The following is a 19910-nucleotide window of genomic DNA, read 5'->3' on the forward strand; positions in this document are numbered from 1 at the left end:
TTAATATATTCCTATGTAAACCCATATATCAATAAATTATTAATATATTCCTATGTAAACCCATATATCAATAAATTATTAATATATTCCTATGTAAACCCATATATCAATAAATTATTAATATATTCCTATGTAAACCCATATATCAATAAATTATTAATATATTCCTATGTAAACCCATATATCAATAAATTATTAATATATCCTATGTAAACCCATATATCAATATTAATGTATTGCATGTTTATTCTATATGCTATGGAATTTCTGTGCTAATGAACATTGTTATATTTGATTATGGTATTTGCTTCCTCAAAGTATACAGATATTAACAGTAAATGTTTTGTAATTTAGGTAGGTGGCATTAATTACTGAAATAAACATACACTCCAAAAAATATCATTATTAAATAATGGTCCGTATTAAATCAAGACTTTGTATTCTTCAGAAAACGCAAATCTTTTAGTAAATAATGTTCTTTTGATAATACTTACATTACATTAGGATATCTTTCTCTGCTACCTCTTAAGCCCTCAAAAAGTGACAAATGTCTTTCTGTTTATATATATATATATATATATTGACAAAAGGAAGCAACTCTTATTAGTGAACTGTCCTTTCTAGCCAATTGGTGGTTACTGTCATACCCAAATGTAACCAGCATGACTTCAGCAAAACCTTAAAAGATGCTTGCTATGTGGGAAATGAATGGAAGGATTATTTGTTATGTGATCAGGTATTATTGGAGGAACATAATTTATTATCAAATATATTACCTAGTCACATTAGATAAGGAGAATAGGTACATGGAGGAATAAAATGCTGGATATTCTACCTCTACATGTGTATGATTGTAGCTCTACTAAAAGGATAAACTTCTCCTAATACGAGTTTAGCACAAGAGACAATTTATTTACACACATGTGCAGGAGATCCCTGTGGGATTCTGCACTTGATTATTGTCTCACCATCAAAAGTTTTACAGGTGAATCCAACAAAAGTGGCAAATTCATCCTTGGGTCAAAGATTATGCTTTCATCAGTGCTCGGTGTCTACGCAGCTACCAATAACCAAACAAAATTTAGCAAGGCCATGTCACACAAATGGAAGCCAGAGAATGTAGACTGGGCATGCCAGTCAGCCAACTCCACTATGCCCTGAACTAAGACATTATGTTCAAAGACAGGCTCATGGAAGTCACTTGTATTTCATGAGCTTAAATCTTGTCTTGCATTCCTGTCTTCAGTGGTAGCAATAGTCTTTTTGCAGTTGATGCAGATATTGTCCACATATCTCGGGTAACATCTGAGTGTATGTATGGGATCCTGCGGCTTTGCTGCTCTCAGCAGATGGATCAAGGGGATGAAGTTAATAGCTATTTCTTGGTTGAATAATATGTTTTTAGAAAGGAAATAATTTTGTGTCATTACAATGACTAAGCTATCAACTGGAACTGCATGTAGTTTAGATCTTCGGATATTATATGAAGCTCACTCACTCTGCCTGCTGAAGTCAGGCAGCAATGATGTTGGAATTGGATCGAGTTCACATGACTTTGGGGTGCTCTTCATCACAATTTCATGTACCAGATTCATCTGCCGTCAATAGCGATCACATTATAGAATGCTTATTTGGCATGATCAGTTTGGCTGGGTCAGATAAATCCATAAGAATGGTCAGTCCATTCAAACAGTCAGCCAGCCAGATAGCTATACAGTCTTTCTGGATGGATGGATGGCTGGCTCGCTAGTCAGAGATAACAGACTCCTGACCACCATAATCATATATAGCTTGCTCACTGGGCTGGACCGGGTACTCAGCAGCCAAGCAAAGATGATCAGTTGGTGCAGTTTGGTCAGCTTGGCAGGGCATGCTGATCAAATTGCAAACCTTCACAAATATATTGTTTAGTAATATATTTTCATGCATTGACAGGGTAAATGATACTTGTACACACTCATGTCTCATGGGCATGAGATAAGTTTGACTGCAAAGTAACCCTCATACCTCATAGGTGGTATGATAATTGATCAGGAACCCTTATGCTTCATGCATGTGATCCTATTTATTTGTGAACCTTCACACTTCATTGGCAGGGATTAAGGCTTCCCCCCAGTGGGATTGCATTATATAAATGTCATTTCTAACCACTGACATATTTACAAGCTTTTCAGTCATACCGATCATTTGCAATCCAATGCTTTATTGGAATTGCCTGTGCTTAATCATGGATACAGTTCTGTTCTGGCACTGTTTATGCATCTGCTTCGGGGGTGGGGGGTAGAGAGAGTATCTCAACAATCCCCATGAGACTAATAAACAATATGAATATGAAGTCTATGTTTACAATCATGCTCTAATGTACTGGATGGAGCATGTTTGCTTTTGCTGCCCTTGAGCTGCTTTTTTGAAAACGGTGGACCAAATATTTCTGACCAAGTGTGTCAACAATCTATTATATACGTAGACACATCTTGTGTCCATCCTCCACAACCTTAAACTATTGACACTTCTTGCATGTCATCTCTATAATGAAGAGGAACAAACAAGTGTATACGAGAAATATATATATAAATTGAAATAATGGGATCTGCATTACCAAAATAACTTACAAGTATAATAGTTGATGAGTACAATGCCCAAACATTTTATCCAGTGAAACTGAATGTTACCAATTGAAATCACACATGACCATAATGAACTGTTAGATAATTGCAAAAATATTAATGAATTCACAGGAATTCACAAAAATGTTGCATGCACCATATAAAACAATATCCTGATTTACAATACCACTGAAATAAAAAACTGGATGACTGAATTTGAATACTGAATAATTAGGATTCATGGAGACCCATGTTTACAGCATTAAGTTCTAAACTGGTTACATCCAAGTATGCCAGTAGCCACCTAGCAGCTAGAAAGAAGAGTCAACCTGTGAGAGTTGGTTCCTTTCATCTATTTGCTACAGACAGAAAACTGTTTTGTTGTCTTTCCAGGAGGGCTGGATTCAGTGGTAGCAGAGAAAGTTATCCTCCTGTAATGTGATCATGTAGTGTATATGACAGAGAAACTTGAAAATTGCAAACCCAAAATGTGAGGACTGGTTTTGATATGCTAAAAATAAAATTTGGGGAAAATAATTTAATTACCAAGGAATTTTTTTGGGATCAAGCCTCAAATAATTAAATAATTAAATAATTAATAATCTGGATCACTAAATGCAATTTTGATAAAATTTTACATTAATAATTGGCTGACATTCATTTTTTTTAATTCCATAATGTGTATGTGAATACTTTCTTCTTCAAGTCATAACATGTTACATTCAATTCCATACCATGCACTTCAAAATCATTATATACTATGATTCAATTCCAAACTGTGCACTTCAAGTCATCACATGCACCAATTCAATTCCAGACCATGCACTTCAAGTCTTCACATAATACAATTCATTTCCAGACCATGCACATCAAGTCATCACATGCTACAATTCAATTCCAGACCATGCTTCAAGTCATCACATATTACAATTAAATGCCAGACTGTGCACTTCAAGTCATCACATACTACAATTAAATGCCAGACTGTGCACTTCAAGTCATCACATACAACTCAATTCCAGACCATGCACTTCAAGTCATCACATGCTACAATTAAATGCCAGACTGTGCACTTCAAGTCATCATATACTACAATTAAATGCCAGACTGTGCACTTCAAGTCATCACATACAACTCAATTCCAGACCATGCACTTCAAGTCATCACATGCTACAATTAAATGCCAGACTGTACACTTCAAGTCATCACATACTACAATTAAATGCCAGACTGTACACTTCAAGTCATCATATACTACAATTAAATGCCAGACTGTGCACTTCAAGTCATCACATACTACAACTAAATGCCAGACTGTGCACTTCAAGTCATCACATACCACAATTAAATGCCAGACTGTGCACTTCAAGTCATTACATACTAGAAGTCAATTACAGACTGGGCACTATTGTAACACAGTTTAAAGACAGCATGCTGATCTGTAAGAGGACAGTATTGTCAAAGAGGCAATGCACAACTACAAACACAATCTGGAGTCTTTTAGTTGAGTGTATGTGTGTGATTTGGATTTTTAACATAGCTTTAACAATTTTCCAAGTCATATTGCTATGATGTCTGCATTGTGGCATTTTATAGTGATGTCTATCACTAGGACATCATGCTATAGACATGATGCCTCATGTCCCACCCAACCACATTATCCTGACACCAAGCTGACCAGTCCTAACATTAACCTCCTAATGCTGAACGCCAAGCAAGGTAGTTGCTAGTACCATTTGTGTAAGTCTTTGGTATGACTTGGCTGGGGTTTGAACCCACGACCTCTAGCATCCAAGGCAGATGCTATAAACACTTTTAGGTTGTTTAGTTGAAAAATTTTACTTGCCTGAGACACAACTCCTGCCATGAGGCACCTGTCCAAAAGAAAAATTTACTAGTCCCAAAATGTTAGGCTAGTATGTACAGGCCTACCACCACTACAACAATGCAATGTATGACTAATTGTTATTTAAAGAAAGGATCACAATTAGATAAAAACCATTCTCCTATAGGTCCTCCGAATCATCTCCAATAAAATGTTAACATAGTGCTTCCATCAAGACATAGTGATGGAAATTAAACTTGATTAACAGTATTTTCTATTAAATGAGATATTTATCACCTTTTTATCCCCTTTCAGCTCTTCTTTCTCAGAAATTTGACGTTTCAAGGGAGACTCCATAATGGATGACATCTGACGCAGAAGTTTATTCTGAATGGCACTATCATCCTTAACAAGGTCTTCTATCTCTAGGTCTAGAAAATAAGTGAATATTAATTAGCTCTTGTTAAATAATACAATTACAGATTTATGACAAATTTAAAGAAAAATGTTAACTGCGGAACTAAAATACAGTGTTTGTAAAACAAGGATACCCATGATTCCCCCATTTTGACTTCAACACTAAAGTTTCAGCCTCTCTAGTAGATCCTTGCACATAAAGACTGCCCAAAGGGCAAATGTTTTTTGGGTATGTGTATTTTGTCTTTTTATGTATAGTAAGTAGGTACATGTTTATCAGGTATATATACATATGTGGTAGGGTTTAATGGCCACATAGACCTCACTCATATTTGAATTTGTCCAACCTATTTACCAAGTTTGATAAAAAATTGGGTCAGAAATACTGTCTCTTTGAGTCATAAGCTCTGGTTATCTATCAGTGAGAATGTCATCTATCAGCAAGGAGGTCTTCTATCAGTGAATAGGTCTTCTATCAGTGAAGAGGTCATCTATCAGCAAGGAGGTCTTCTATCAGTGAAGAGGTCATCTATCAGCAAGGAGGCAATTGATTGACTACCCTTAGTAGAAATCAACATATCAGTTGCTGATCCTCCAACACTGACTGAAAAAGCAGCTGGCCTACTTTCAAATGGCAACTGGCCTACTTTCAAATGGCAAACTGGCCTACTTTAAAAAATGGCAACTGGCCTGCTTTCAAATGGCAACTGGCCTACTTTCAAATGGCAACTGGCCTGCTTTCAAATGGCAACTGGCCAACTTTCAAATAGCAACTGGCCTACTTTCAAATGGCAACTGGTCTACTTTCAAATGGCAACTGGCCAGCTTTCAAATGGCCTACTTTCGAATGGCAACTAGCCAACTTTCAAATGGCAACTGGCCTGCATTCAAATGGGAAACCACCTGGAGCAGAATGCATAACAGCATAAGTCTATATAAAGCCAGAGGCTGAAACATAGCACAGAAACTGACTGAACTCTTCCAGTCAATGTGGACTCAGAGAACTACACCCTGGATTACAAGGATGCAACCATCTCCCATTTGTATAAATGGAAAGGCAACAACAATTCTATGACAACCATCTGGACATCTCCTTGCTGTCAATAGCTGGTAAACTCCTCGCCAGAAATCTATTGAACTGTCAAGGGCTCCTGCCAGAGAGTCAGTGTGTGGCTTCTGGAAAGAACAACTGAACACAAGACATGTTTGCAGCTTGTCAACTCCAGGTGAATGCCATGAACAGAACTCCAACCTGTACACAACAATCATCAACCTGTCAAATGCCTCTGATACAGTCAGCTGCAGAGGCCTTCTGAAAGATCATAGTAAAATTTGGTTGCCCAGAGAAATTACTTTTGATGGTTTGGCAACTTCATGTTGGTGCGCTTGCTTGTTATCATGGATGGTGGCGAGTCATCTGAACCATTCTGACACCAACAGATTCAAACAGAGCTGTGTGTTGGCCAAATCCTCTTAAGTATAATGTTCTCTGCCATACTTACTGATGGCTTCCGTGACTATGACTCTGGTATTTACATCAATTACCCGACTGAAGGCAAGCTCTTCAATCTGTGGAGTTGTAGGTTAAGATAAAGTTAGAGAAAATGACCATGATCACCTGACAACTGTTCCCTGGATGCCATGCAATGCAGTATGGACCATTTCTCTTCAGCTTGTGACAATTTCAGTCTCACAATCAGTATCAAGAAGACAGGTGATACACCAACCTGCACCATCAGAGACTACCATCACAGATCAGGGCCAACAAGCTTAATAAATGATTAAAACAAGAAGGCCAGAGCCTGGAACTTGAACCCAGAATGGAAGAATTGCTGTGAAATGTGGGACCTTGACTCCACACTGTCATGTGCAGCCCTCATCAACAATGAAACCAATGCCAGAATAGCTAAAGCAAGTGTGGCCTTTGGCAGACTATGTGCAAATGTGCAAGAGAGCAGACGGATCAGTCTACAAACAAATCTTAATGTCTACAAAGCCACTGTGTTGCCAGTACTGCTGAATGCTTGTGAAACTTGGATGATGTAAAGACGGCATGCTAAGAAGCTGAATCATTTTCACTTGGGCAACTTGACGAATCTGAAGAGGATAAGATGGCAGGACAGGGTCCAAGACAGTGAGGTTCTCACACTGGCAGGCATTCTAAGCATCAACACTGTGCTGATGAAATCACAGTTGAGACGAGCAGGCCACATCACTAGGATATCAAAGGAGTGACTTCCAAAGACCTACAGTGACCTGAAGCAGGAAAAGTGATCTCAGAGTGGTCTAAAGAAACACTTCAAAGACTCCCTCAAGTCATCCTTGAAACATTTCAACACTGACCCTGAGTCTTGGGAAGATCTCATACAGGATTGCTCCACTTTGTGGAGTCTCATCCATACTTGAGGTACTGATTTTGAATGGAGAACTGCAGAGGCAGTGCAGAAGTGCAGCAGTGTAAATCTCAGAACAGTGTAAATCTCACAGCAGTGTAAATCTCAGAACTGATCAAGTAAACCCAAGTGGCATATCCTGTCACATGTACCACAGAGAGTTCAAAACATAATTGACCTGATTAGCCACTCATGTATTCACATAAATCAAACCAGTTAATGATGTCATGGTCATCTTCTAACTGAAAAGATGAATAAGAAGAAGCTCAACCAATCAGATAAAAGATGGCTTCATTGACATTTTGATATGTCTATTTAACAATGTGATCAAAATAGGTCAGAAACAAAGCTGATAGAGTACTGACAAGCTCTGCCAATTAGATGCAACATCACACCAATATAGATGTATCTATCACCACATTAATATGAACAAATCTTGCTTGTAACCCAAATCTTGATAATATAAGGTATTTAGCACGTTGTAGCAAAATCAATTCAGAAACAGAGAGGTAACAAGCTTAGCAAGTCTCTATTTAAAGTTAAATCAAAATTCAATGAAAAATATAGCTTCCAAAGTGGCAACAAACTCAGCCAATCTAATGCAAGATCACCCCATGAATATGGATGTATTGTGCTTTTTATCAAAACTCATCTGAGATCATGATAATCTGATGCAAGATCACACCATGTTTGCTTAAAATTGTATCAGAAATATAGATTCCAGAGTGATAACCAGCCCAGCCATTTAGTTGCAATATTGCCTCATCAATATACAGGGATTTTGTTCAAAATAAAACTATTCTAAGATCGTGAAAGATATAAGTCTACATTCTAAGTTTGATCAAAATCGGATCAAAAAGTGTTCTCCAGACAAGTAGCAATGGACATAATGCAATGCAAGATAGCTGCAGGGCCATACCATAAACTCACTAGGTCTTGCAGCCAAATCAGTTTGAAACTAAAAAAAAAATTCTGAATGTAATTTCCTATGTACATGTTGAAAAAGCTGACAAGATACTGTTGAATTATGTACAATTCTCAATAAACAAGGCATGTTCTTATAATGGAAGAAAGTGAAATTAATTAAAATGTGACATGGACATTTCATCAGGAATAATAAATACTGTGAATTCTGTTATTTCTGTGGGAAATGAATTTATGGTTTTGCAAAAAAATAACATGGCAAGTACAATACATAATCACTTATAAGTCAAGCCCATCTGCCAACATAGACCCTGATCTGCTGGTGCATTATGCCAGTGAGTCTACGCAGTTTGCAGATGGACCCATTACCTTCAAAGATGGATACATATGATTTGGATTTTTAAGGTAGCTTTAACAATTTTTCAGTCATATCGCTATGATGTCTGCAGTGTGACAGTTTACAGTGATGTCTAGCACTGGGGCATCATGCCGCAGACATGTAGCATGATGTCCCATCCAGTCACATTATCCTGACACCCAGGCCGACCAGTCCTAACACTAACCTCTTAATGCTGAGCGCCAAGCAAGGCAGCTGCTAGTACCATTTTTGTAAGTCTTTGGTATGACTCGATCGGGGATCGAACCCACGACCTCCCGCATCCGAGGTGGATGCTCTAACCACTAGGCCACCGGAGCGGTATAAGATGAATACATATCTACTTGGGTTATGGTTAACAAAATAAACTAAATCCATAAAAAATGATACCCAATTCAAAAAACAGTCAATTCACAGTGTACTGGTGACTATACCTTTATCTCCTTATAATCCATGGCAGCCAAAATGGAAGATAATAGCAAGGAAATTAAAAGAAAAGAAAATTACAAATAAACAAAACTAATTAAGTTCATGTTGATCCAAACAGAATTAATCATGCAGAATAGAACATACTGTTATGCTGGTTTAGTATTTTCAAAGTGATCAAAAAGTTCAAAATGATCAAAATCTTTTTCTTGTTCTTTATATTTTTCAAAGTTTAAACTTTTCTGATTTCTTTACTAATTCTTCATGTCCCTAATTTTTCATTTACTATATTCCATTTTTAAGTATCCCTGTAAAAAGTAATTATGATATATTCCACCCAATCGTAATACTTGCAGGTATTGGTAACAACAACTAGATGGTAAGAAAAATTTTCATACACAATTAGGCTATGGTTTTCTTAAGGTTCAAGTTAGCTGATAAAAATGTCAAAATCCAAGACAGACAGGGCCAAAACTCTGGGTCTGCCCTAAGATCAGGCACCCCACCATCAGTGTGGCAAGTCAGTCCTCAATAATTACTAAGACCCTAAAGTAGCTGATCCACCCTTGGGACTGTTCCAGTAAAATATATACCCTCCAGGGGGGAAGGCACTTTCAAATTCAACCAACCCACAACAGACGCAATTAAAAAAAATTATGATCCGCCGTCAAATGTGTTTTAATCAAAAAACACTGCCCCGTACAAAAGCATATTTTTTAACATAATTTCTGGCTATGGGTTAGTGGGTGGTAGAAGCGATTTTAATATAAGGGTTGGGGAAAGAAGCTACTGAAATGACAGCTGGCTGGAGGTAATCTACTGAATTCTTATAGATCATTTAATCTACTGCATATTTTTATTTGTATTCATTCATTATAATCAATCTTTTGTCCTTTTGTTTGCCAGTCTGCCATTGATTATACCATTCCAGCACCTTCCTTTATCATCAATTAAAACATATTGGTAAATTGGTGTTGAAAGTGATCAAGCTAAAAAAAAAAAAAGCAGATATGAGTTGCAATGGATTTTTGTTGTGAGGAAAACACAAAAGCTTGCCAGTGATAAAACCAGAAGCAGTTCTTGATAAAATGGATATTAAATGTACTGTGTTCCTGCATTAGCTAATTACTGTCTTATTTTTAAACATCTAATTTACCTACATATCATGCACATTAAACTGCAATGATCCTGAATGATAATTGAATACTTTATCTGATGTAATACCTATACAATTTCAGGAAATTAATTACCATATATACTATTTTCCAAGCTTGATTCGTCTGCAAACTGCATAGACCCAGATCTGATGGGCAGGCAGATCTGAATCTGTACATTTTGTTAGGACAAATCTGTAGAATAAACAACACAGACCCTGGTCTGATCTGAGTGCATTATGTGATGGCAGACCAAAGTTTATGTTGTTTGCAGTTGAAATCAAGTTATAAGCAAGTACATATGGTAGCTCATCCTAATTAACATACCATGACAATGCAATAAACTGTCCCAATCAAGTGGGTATACCAATCATATATTTATGCACACTAAATGAGTCAGCTCCCTTTGAACACTATCCAGTTCTGAGGCTCACATTCCCTCCCAATATAAATATAATAATAAGACAACATGCATGCTGGTAACCAAGTAAATTGTGATGTTCTAGGGGGATTTTGGCACTGCTTTCCTTCCACAAGACACACTAGCATCAAGAAATAGATTAATTTTATGCAAGTTCTGACCAAATCATGCACTTATTAAGGCATGTGAAGTTATCATTTTTAATATGCCAAAATAACTGAAATTCAGGTCTCTTGTCTGCTTCAAATCTTAAGTATAACAAACAGTACGGATCATGGTGGTGTGCTAGTGCATTGTGATATATCCTATTTACATTTGAGCATGTGGATAAATGATTAGAACAAGAAGGCCAGAGCCTGCAACTTGAACCCAGAATGGAAGAATTGCTGCAAAATGTGGGACCTTGACTCCAAACTCCAAAGTCAATGAGACAGGCTTGCATATTGCAGAATTAATTATCTTTGCTTCACAATCATTCATTCCAAGTATGACAGAATCCATCAGAGGTTTTTGTAAATGAAAATGTGTTAAGCAAACCCTTACTTCAAATCTTCTATCACTGATTTTGACCCCATGATCGACTACGTAAATAAACAAGTCACAAAATGAATAAAATTCCTAATGATTTATCCAGTGTATGAACCAGATCCAACATGAAGTTTAGGGAATAAATGCAAATCTAAAACTTTAAATAAAATAAACTTGAATGCAGATTTTTGTATTATTATGACCTTGACCCAAGGTCAAAGGGGCAATAAAGTGTGGCACTGAATGAATGGTCTTAACTCCATAATGAATAATGGCAAGGATGATAAGAATGCTTTAAGTGTTTTTAGAAATATATTCAAATGATAAGATGAAACAAAACTTAATAACTTATTGTTGATGACAGCCACAGTCAGTGCTCAAAAAAGTGACCATTACCTGGCTTTCTGCTAACATGGGCTATACAAAAACAGAATAATATGAACTTGGAATAACATCATTAGTTTAAATAAACATTAAAACAAAGGCATTTATATGACAATGCCATTAAGGAGTTTGCTGAGGAGAATCAGAAAGGAAACACCTGAGTTCCCCATGACTAGTCCACAATGAACATATAGAAAATAACATGTCAATGACTAAGTAGAATTAGGTCCATGTAGGCAAAGCTTGTAGCAACTCTTGTCTTCTAAACTGACATTTATACATAGTAACTTGTACACCGTAACTTTACATAACAACTTGTACATAGTAACTTGTACAATTAAAGTATTTACTAGACAGTATATAATCAAATACTGGGCACCCAAAACAAAATGTTGTATTTAAAAAATAGGGGACCTTTAATGTACTGCTAGCACTTTATTGTATATGTATTCAGCTCAAACAAGTACATATGCTAATACATGTACAATGCTAATACATGCACAATGCTAATACATGTACATATGCTAATACATGAACAATGCAAATACATCTACAATGCTAATACATGTACAATGTAAATACATGTACATATGCTAATACATGTACAATGCAAATACATGTACAATGCTAATACATGTACAATTCAAATACCATGTACAATGCTAATACATGTACAATGCAAATCTCCTCTCCACATGCCCTCATTACTGGTATAAATGTCAGCTTACTAAGACAGTACTGATGGATAGGAAACATTAACTGCAGTACATGTCAGTGTAGTGCAAAGAATGATGAACTTAGGAATATTTACTGAAGAAAAATAAAATGATTACTTGATGGAATGGTGAAAAATGGCTGAAATGTTAAGGACTGTAGAGAAGTCCAAATGGAAGGAAAAGAAGAGAGACAAATTTAATCTGATTAGCTAGAATTATGAGTTTATTAATTTTAACATATGGTTAATTTTTCTTTGGTCTATATGAAAACAATTAGGATGTTAGAAAAATAGGTCATATATGATAATTATGATATGTGAATAAATATCGATACCCAAACCTGTCTGTATAAATACATTTTATGTCAAAAGAGCACTTCAAAAGAAAAGTAAAATCTGTCATTTTTTATGGTAAATAAAAACTAGCCATTTATTTGAAAGAACCCATTATTCACATCGGATATGTAATGAGGAAAAGAAAAACGTACTTCGAAAACTGATTAAAAAGTGATCCAAATAAAGTTATAAAAAAGTGAGAAAAAATTAATCTAATAAAGGACTCGTGTATTTAAAAGAAGAAAAAAAAGTAAATTAAAACAAAAATAAAAATGGAATTGCAAAACTGGGGTGTGAATGGGGTCAAAAGTTAAAACTCAATTTGCAATTTGGCTATAATAAGGTTTTAAAATATCTCCATAACAATATATCTATGTGTGTGAAATTTTGATTTTTAAAGTAGCTTTAAAAAAAATTCTTTCATATCACTACAATGTCTGCAGTGTGGCAGTTTATAGTGATGTCTAGCACTGGGGTATCATGCCAGACATGTAGCATCATGACCAAGTCATGTTATCCTGACACCAGGCCAACCAGTCCTAACACTAGCCTCTTAGTGCTTAGTCCAAGTGAGGCAGCTGCTTGCACCACTTTTATAAGTCTTTCGTATGACTCAGCCAGGGTTCAAACCCGTAACCTCCCAAATCCAAGGCAGATGGTCTAACCACTTAGGCCACAAAAGTGGTCAAACAACATATCCATAACAACTTGAATGTTGAAGAAGAAAGTTTTAAACAAAAATAGACACACTTGCAACCAAAAATGAAAAGTGAAACTTAGAAACAGACATGTCTAAAAAATATGGCCAAGTTAGTCAAGAAATTTCAAAAGATCAAACATTTAACCATTTGCCCTTACTAATGAACTCTGATGCCAAATTTGTTGATAATGAATTTGGCAGGGAATACTGTATTTATCTGGACAAAGCACATAGGTATTTTTTCTTTACCTTATTAAAAAAACAATGATAGATAAAAAAACCTACACATCTCATTCCAAAAACCTACACATCTCATTCCATGTTCATCTAACAATGAAATGATGAAGCCTTTGTAAATATGTGTTGGTTGTATTCATCACTGGGTTGATTTAAAAATAAATTCCAATCCATGAAGACTAATGCAGGAATCAGTAAGAATTTGAAATGTATAATGTAACAATTCACATAAAAATATTTAAAATCCCAGTCTCGACTGAACAAAATTAGCTACGTATTATATTTAAGTGTGCTTTTTATCCAGGGAAATGCAGTACAGATCGTAAGCTCTCAGGTGATGGTTAGATTGCAGTTACCTGGCTCTATACAGCGATCCAAATGTATGAAATAAAAGAAAACAACAGCATGGAAATACATGCCTAACAAACACATTATTTCTACATAAACCAGTTATATGCATATTTTACTCAGACAAGTCAACTAAAAATGCATAAAGAAATTTGTAATGCATTCAAATTGTACCAAATATTTTTAAGTATTTCGACTAAAGATGCTCCACACGTCTCTGAAACAATAGTACTTGCAAACTGTGTGAACAGTCACTCAGATAGAGCATTATCAACAAGTGCACCCTGAATTGGTCACTCAACCATTTGGCAAATTCAAATACCATATATATTCATTTATAAGTCAAGTCCAACTGCAAACTGCACAGACCCAGATCTGCCATCACATAAAGCACCTGCAGATCTGGGTCTGTGCTGTTTGTTCAGAGTAATCATTAGAACAAACAATACAGACCCTGACCTGCAGGTGCACTATGTTAAGACTTATCAGGAATTTTGTTGTTTACAGCTTGTCTTGACATATAAGCAAGTATATATGGTACATAAGCCTAACATCCTGATTATTATAATTCTGTTAAAACATAAATTTGCGTCTTGCAGGTTTTTGTGGTGTTCACAAAACACATGACTGAATAATGCAATAGCTCCAAAACAAGAAGTAAAATACCCAATTTTAATTCATATCTAAAGCTCTGAAACATTGAATCAGCACCATGCTGAGCAAAATACAGAATGTTCTCAATGAATTAAGTGTACCATATACATTTTTGTACAAGTCCAAAACAGCACAGACCCTGATTTGCTATTGCATAATGTGCCAGCAGATCAGGGTCTATGATGTTTATATCTTCATGTCACGACGTTGTTCTTCATGCTGCATGATAGTAATATCACAGATTTTACATGTTGTCATAATGTCATGTTCATATGCATGGAAGTTTACGGCATTTGTACAATTCAAAAGCAAATTCTTTTCTTCCCTTAAACAAGTCAAGACCTATGTTTAGATGAATAAAATTTTTTATAAATCAATAAACCTATCACACTGGCATCTGCTTTAAATGGGTCAATATAATATTTTCTTACTTGTAAAGATTCATATGAACTTAAAGAAAGGTCTATAACTGTATAATGTTCCAAAAATAAATGTTGATTTGCCAACATCTCGTTGACTTCTATTTCAAAATAACAATCATTAGGGTAACAGTGCAAACAAACACAAATCTTGTAAGCAGGCATGCCAGCAAGTTCATAAAACTATTAAAAAGGATGGCATGGCCTGCATGCTGAGTGCAATATCAAAACATTGCTGAAAGACTTCCACCAAATCTTAACCAACTATCAGATGATGCCAATGCTGGCAGAAAAACGACTGTCATCTCTCGATTTCCACAAAAAGTTGGCTTGAAAGAGAAAAAATATAAATGCTGCACAACATGGAATAATGTCTTTACCCTACATTTTCAGACACCTAAGTGACATGACACTCGAAAAACAATTTATCTGAACAATTTTAATCCAATAAAGTTTTTGGACAGTCATAGCTGGTAACTTTATTCTTGATTCTAATTTTTGGACAGAAAGTAAAGTATATGAAAAAAAGAGTTGCCATTTGACGACTTTCAACCAGTTTTACACCTAACTCTTGAAAAATGATGAAAATTATAATTAAGTTTAATATTATATATAGTTATCATTTTAAGTTAACACTGATCAATGTGCTCACCATCACCAATGACTGCCATCTCGCCGAAGTGAATGTGGGTTCAGGTCTCTGGCCCAGCATGCGAGTTAATCTGGCCACCCATATAAATGCATCAAGCCAATGACAACAACAACAACAATTTGTCAATGAAATGTTCAAAGCTCTTTCTTCTTTACCTTAAAAAGATACAGGAAGCAAGATAGCAATGGTCAAACTGACATAATTAAAATTCACTCTGCTGAATGCCATTCAGAAGTCAACGTGATGTTTAAACTGGTAAAAACAATAAGATGGCAATTATGCTTCTATCTCATGTTGACATGGTGTGTTCATTTACCCATATTTCCTTACAACCCAAGCACTGGTTCGCTAATTGTTCAGTCTGTATTAAAATAGTGGAGCACATCACAACTATTCATACTTCGGAAACTTAAATAAAGGAAGTACACGTCAGATCAGTTCTGCATGACAGTTTAATCTTACAGACCTCAAGATGTTAATGTAAATCAGGTCCCACAACTTAACTTCGCTGGGCGTTGACAAACTTCTGTTCAAATGTATTTATATCAAAATATGTCCAAATCCACCAGATATAGATTACAACGATTTTATATTTAATTATATCTATATTGCCAATGCAATCATTTAGTGGCCAAGAGAGAAAAATTGAGGTCGATCTTGCTGATCTTACCCCAACCCTAAGTTTTGGACTGTCTTATTGAGAATTACATTTTTGTACTAAGGTTTCTGGACACTAAAACCAATGACTGTCTTATTGGGAATTATATTTTTATACCATGGTTTCTGGACACTAAAACCGATGATTGTCTTATTGGGAATTATATTTTTGTACCAAGGTTTCTGGACACTAAAACCGATGACTGTCTTATTGGGAATTATACTTTTGTACCATGGTTTCTGGACACTAAAACCGATGATTGTCTTATTGGGAATTATATTTTTGTACCAAGGTTTCTGGACACTAAAACCGATGATTGTCTTATTGGGAATTATATTTTTGTACCATGGTTTCTGGACACTAAAACCGATGACTGTCTTATTGGGAATTATATTTTTGTACCAAGGTTTCTGGACACTAAAACCGATGACTGTCTTTTGCTGTCTGAAAACATAGGATAAAGACAGTAAAGATTACATTCTTACCTTCTTCATCCTGTTGTTGTGTCTGAAAATAAAGGAAATACTTAACATTTTTCGATCATTTTGTAATTATATTATGAAAACATAAATAGGTCGGATGATGTATTGTGCTTCTCTGAGTATAGCTGACATCCAAAATATAAACAGCATAAAAGACTTGAGAAAAATTTTATTTTGACTTTTTGTATCTCAGATTGGTTATCTTGAAACGCTTGTTTCAGTCTCATGATGAGAAGCACAAATTAACAGGTTTCAACAGTCTGTTACATGTGAAATTATAAACCCTCACCTTGAGAACTTGATGAATCTTGTCAATTTAATGAAAAATTGTGTGAACAGCAATAACATTCCAAGTACATACCAAACAGCAGCCACTGGGTGACCTACTTGAAATTGTTAGTGGCCAAGCCCTAATAATGTGACCTCACAGACAATGACAGCAGAAATCTACTCAGTGGAAAAATAATCATAGAACTTTACAAAAAGTGAATATTTTTAGTAAAAACAGGAATAATTATAAACAAACACAAGGTTACTTTTAATAGTATACCTAGATCTGTCTGACAGATATGTTAACATTTATCGTGTGCTTCAACCTCAGGCCAACCATTCAAGTTCATTAAGTTATCTCAACCATCTCTCTATACATTGCATGGCTTCTAATTCAATGATAAAGGGCCTTAACGTTCATTTCTTCTGATGACAATTTATATTGGCATATCCTCATTCAAGGTAATTGAACTACAGTAATTATATAGCCAACTAAATTTTCCATATTAGTCTCCATGTCTGCAATTTTCTGGATCCATACCATTGACAGAAGTTGACATAGGTTGTTTGCACAGACCATGTATTAGACTGGTTACTTGAAACAGGCTGCAAGCCAGAAAGTCACAGGTAATGTCCATCAAAGAAGGAACCAGCAGTTTCACATTCAAAAGAGGATTATGCCATGTTAAAGCCCCAATGCCACCATTATGCAAAAAATCATATACGCCATGTCATCTGAATAACATTCATCTTGAAAGATATTGTTTCTAAACTGTGGGAAAACTGATTTCAGTCGAAAGCTGGAACACACAAATTTGATGACGCCACAACTGTAAACATAAGAAGTCAACACCAAACTGTCGGATTGTTCAGCCTCAAAGCATTCCTGTGCCCCAGCAGATCACCAATATTCACCCGAGTTTTATTTTTATCTAATGCACACTTTTTCTTCTCAGATCTGCTCTTAAAAAAAGCAGGCTTGCCTCTCTTCATTCCATCTCAAATCAATCTGTGCACGGATGGGAATATTGTTATTGATTAGTCACTAATGGACTCCCAAAAAATGAATTATGAGCGACTTCACTGACTGAATTAAGGGGTGGCACCTCTTAAACCTAAACTGAATATTTGAATGTTGTTTAAACATCTTGATTATTTCAAAGAACAGTTTATTTTCAGACAGTCTTTTTTAACAAATAATTTCCTTCCTTCCAAACTTTAGTTAGATGGGAAGAATGATGAAATTTATGATTAACATCAGCATTGGGGCTTTAATACTCTGCAAGATCACAATATTCTCTAAGATATCACAAGGAAGACAATGTAAAACTTCAATTTAAAGAACAAATTTGAGAAGTATTTTGAACGTGGGCTTGGTTTTACCAGCAAACAGCACTGTAATTTACAGGATAACCTGCACTATACATAGTTCAATCACCTAAATGTTGAGTTTGCAAAAACTGACACAATGGACACAAGCATTTCTAATGTATCCAAATACAAAGCCAATTATCCCAACACCTGATCAGCCAAACAATTTTCCCAGACAAGTTCAGATTATCAAGGTTCTATAAAATGCTAAATGACTTTACAAAACTTTCACCTAAAGAATCTTACAGTTTTGGAACAAGCTGTTTACACCTGTATAGGTATGGTACAAGGACTGCCTATCAATCAGGCATGTAAACTGACCATCAGGTGCCTACTCTAAGGTCTGTTCAATTAAAATGAAATTACATCTTAATTAATCCTGCTTTAACATCTTAACTTTGTGTTGATATTTCCTTGACAATACTACTGCTACCACTTGTTTCACGATCTGCTAATGTACGGAAGACAATTACTCAATCAGCCGTACCTGAAGTGTGACCAACTGGCAGTATATACCCTTGTGTTGCATTAGCTCATCATGGGTGCCGATTTCCTTAACAACTCCATCCTTAAACCCTGCGATTTTGTCAGCATTCTTAATTGTTGACAGTCGATGTGCGATGATAATGGTAGTTCGTCCATGACTTGCCTAAAAAAGGATGGTGTAAATCATAATAATGCTGTTTAAGGAGAATGACAAATGGTTATGTGGAGTTCCACACCATGTTAAGGAGAATAACAAATGGTTATGTGGAGTTCCACACCATGTTAAGGAGAATAACAAATGGTTATGTGGAGTTAGACACCATGCTGAGGAGAATGACAAAATGGTTATGTGGAGTTCCACACCATGTTAAGGAGAATAACAAATGGTTATGTGGAGTTCCACACCATGTTAAGGAGAATTGCAAATGTTAAAGTGGAGTTAGACATCATGCTGAGGAGAATGACAAATGGTTACGTGGAGTTACACACCATGCTGAGGAGAATGACAAAATGGTTATGTGGAGTTACACACCATGTTTAGGAGAATGAACAATGGTAATGTGGACTTAAAAACCATGTTAAAGGAGAAAGGCAAATGTTTAAAGTGGAGCTATGAACCAAGCGAAGAAGAATGATAAATGTTAATCTGGAGTTACACAACATGCATAGGGGAAAAACAAATATTAATATGCAATTACACACCATGCTAAGAAGAATGATAAATGTTAATGTGGAGTTAATGACCATGTTAAGGTGAATGGCAAGTGTTAATGTGGAGTCAATGACCATGGTAAGGAGAATGGCAAGTGTTAATGTGGAGTCAATGACCATGCAAAGGAAAATGGCAAGTGTTAATGTGGAGTGACCATGCTAAAGAAAATGGCAAGTGTTAATGTGGAGTTAATGACCATGCTAAGAAAGGAAAAGAAAAACAAAAAGATGAACAAGTAGGAGAAGGCAAAGAAAACTGAGCAAAAAGGAGAAAATGAAACTGTTAGCTTTAAATTTAGTTCTTTTTTATTCTTGTAAATTAAATACAAAATTGACTACTAATACAAATCAAATATACAAGAGAAATGTCTAATGAAAATTTAGTTTATTGTATCTAATTTTAAATACTTACTGAAT

At 35.6% G+C, this 19910-nt stretch overlaps 1 protein-coding gene across 2 annotated transcripts in view; it reads right to left on the reverse strand.

Moving 5' to 3' along the window:
* Nucleotides 1-19910, reverse strand: part of LOC149779668 (ATP-dependent translocase ABCB1-like) — a 142764-nt gene that overhangs the window by 48816 nt on the left and 74038 nt on the right. For both annotated transcript variants that reach the window (XM_089940489.1, XM_089940490.1), the window contains 3 exons: nucleotides 18784-18945; nucleotides 16659-16680; nucleotides 4729-4862 (listed from right to left, as the gene is read on the reverse strand). In XM_089940489.1, the coding sequence (XP_089796615.1) occupies nucleotides 4729-4862; nucleotides 16659-16680; nucleotides 18784-18945 (318 nt within the window). The remainder of the gene's footprint in view (nucleotides 1-4728; nucleotides 4863-16658; nucleotides 16681-18783; nucleotides 18946-19910) is intronic.

This window comes from Sinohyriopsis cumingii, chromosome 17 (assembly GCF_028554795.1).
Source record: "Sinohyriopsis cumingii isolate HCF-2022 chromosome 17, ASM2855479v2, whole genome shotgun sequence".
NCBI classification, from domain to species: domain Eukaryota; kingdom Metazoa; phylum Mollusca; class Bivalvia; order Unionida; family Unionidae; genus Sinohyriopsis; species Sinohyriopsis cumingii.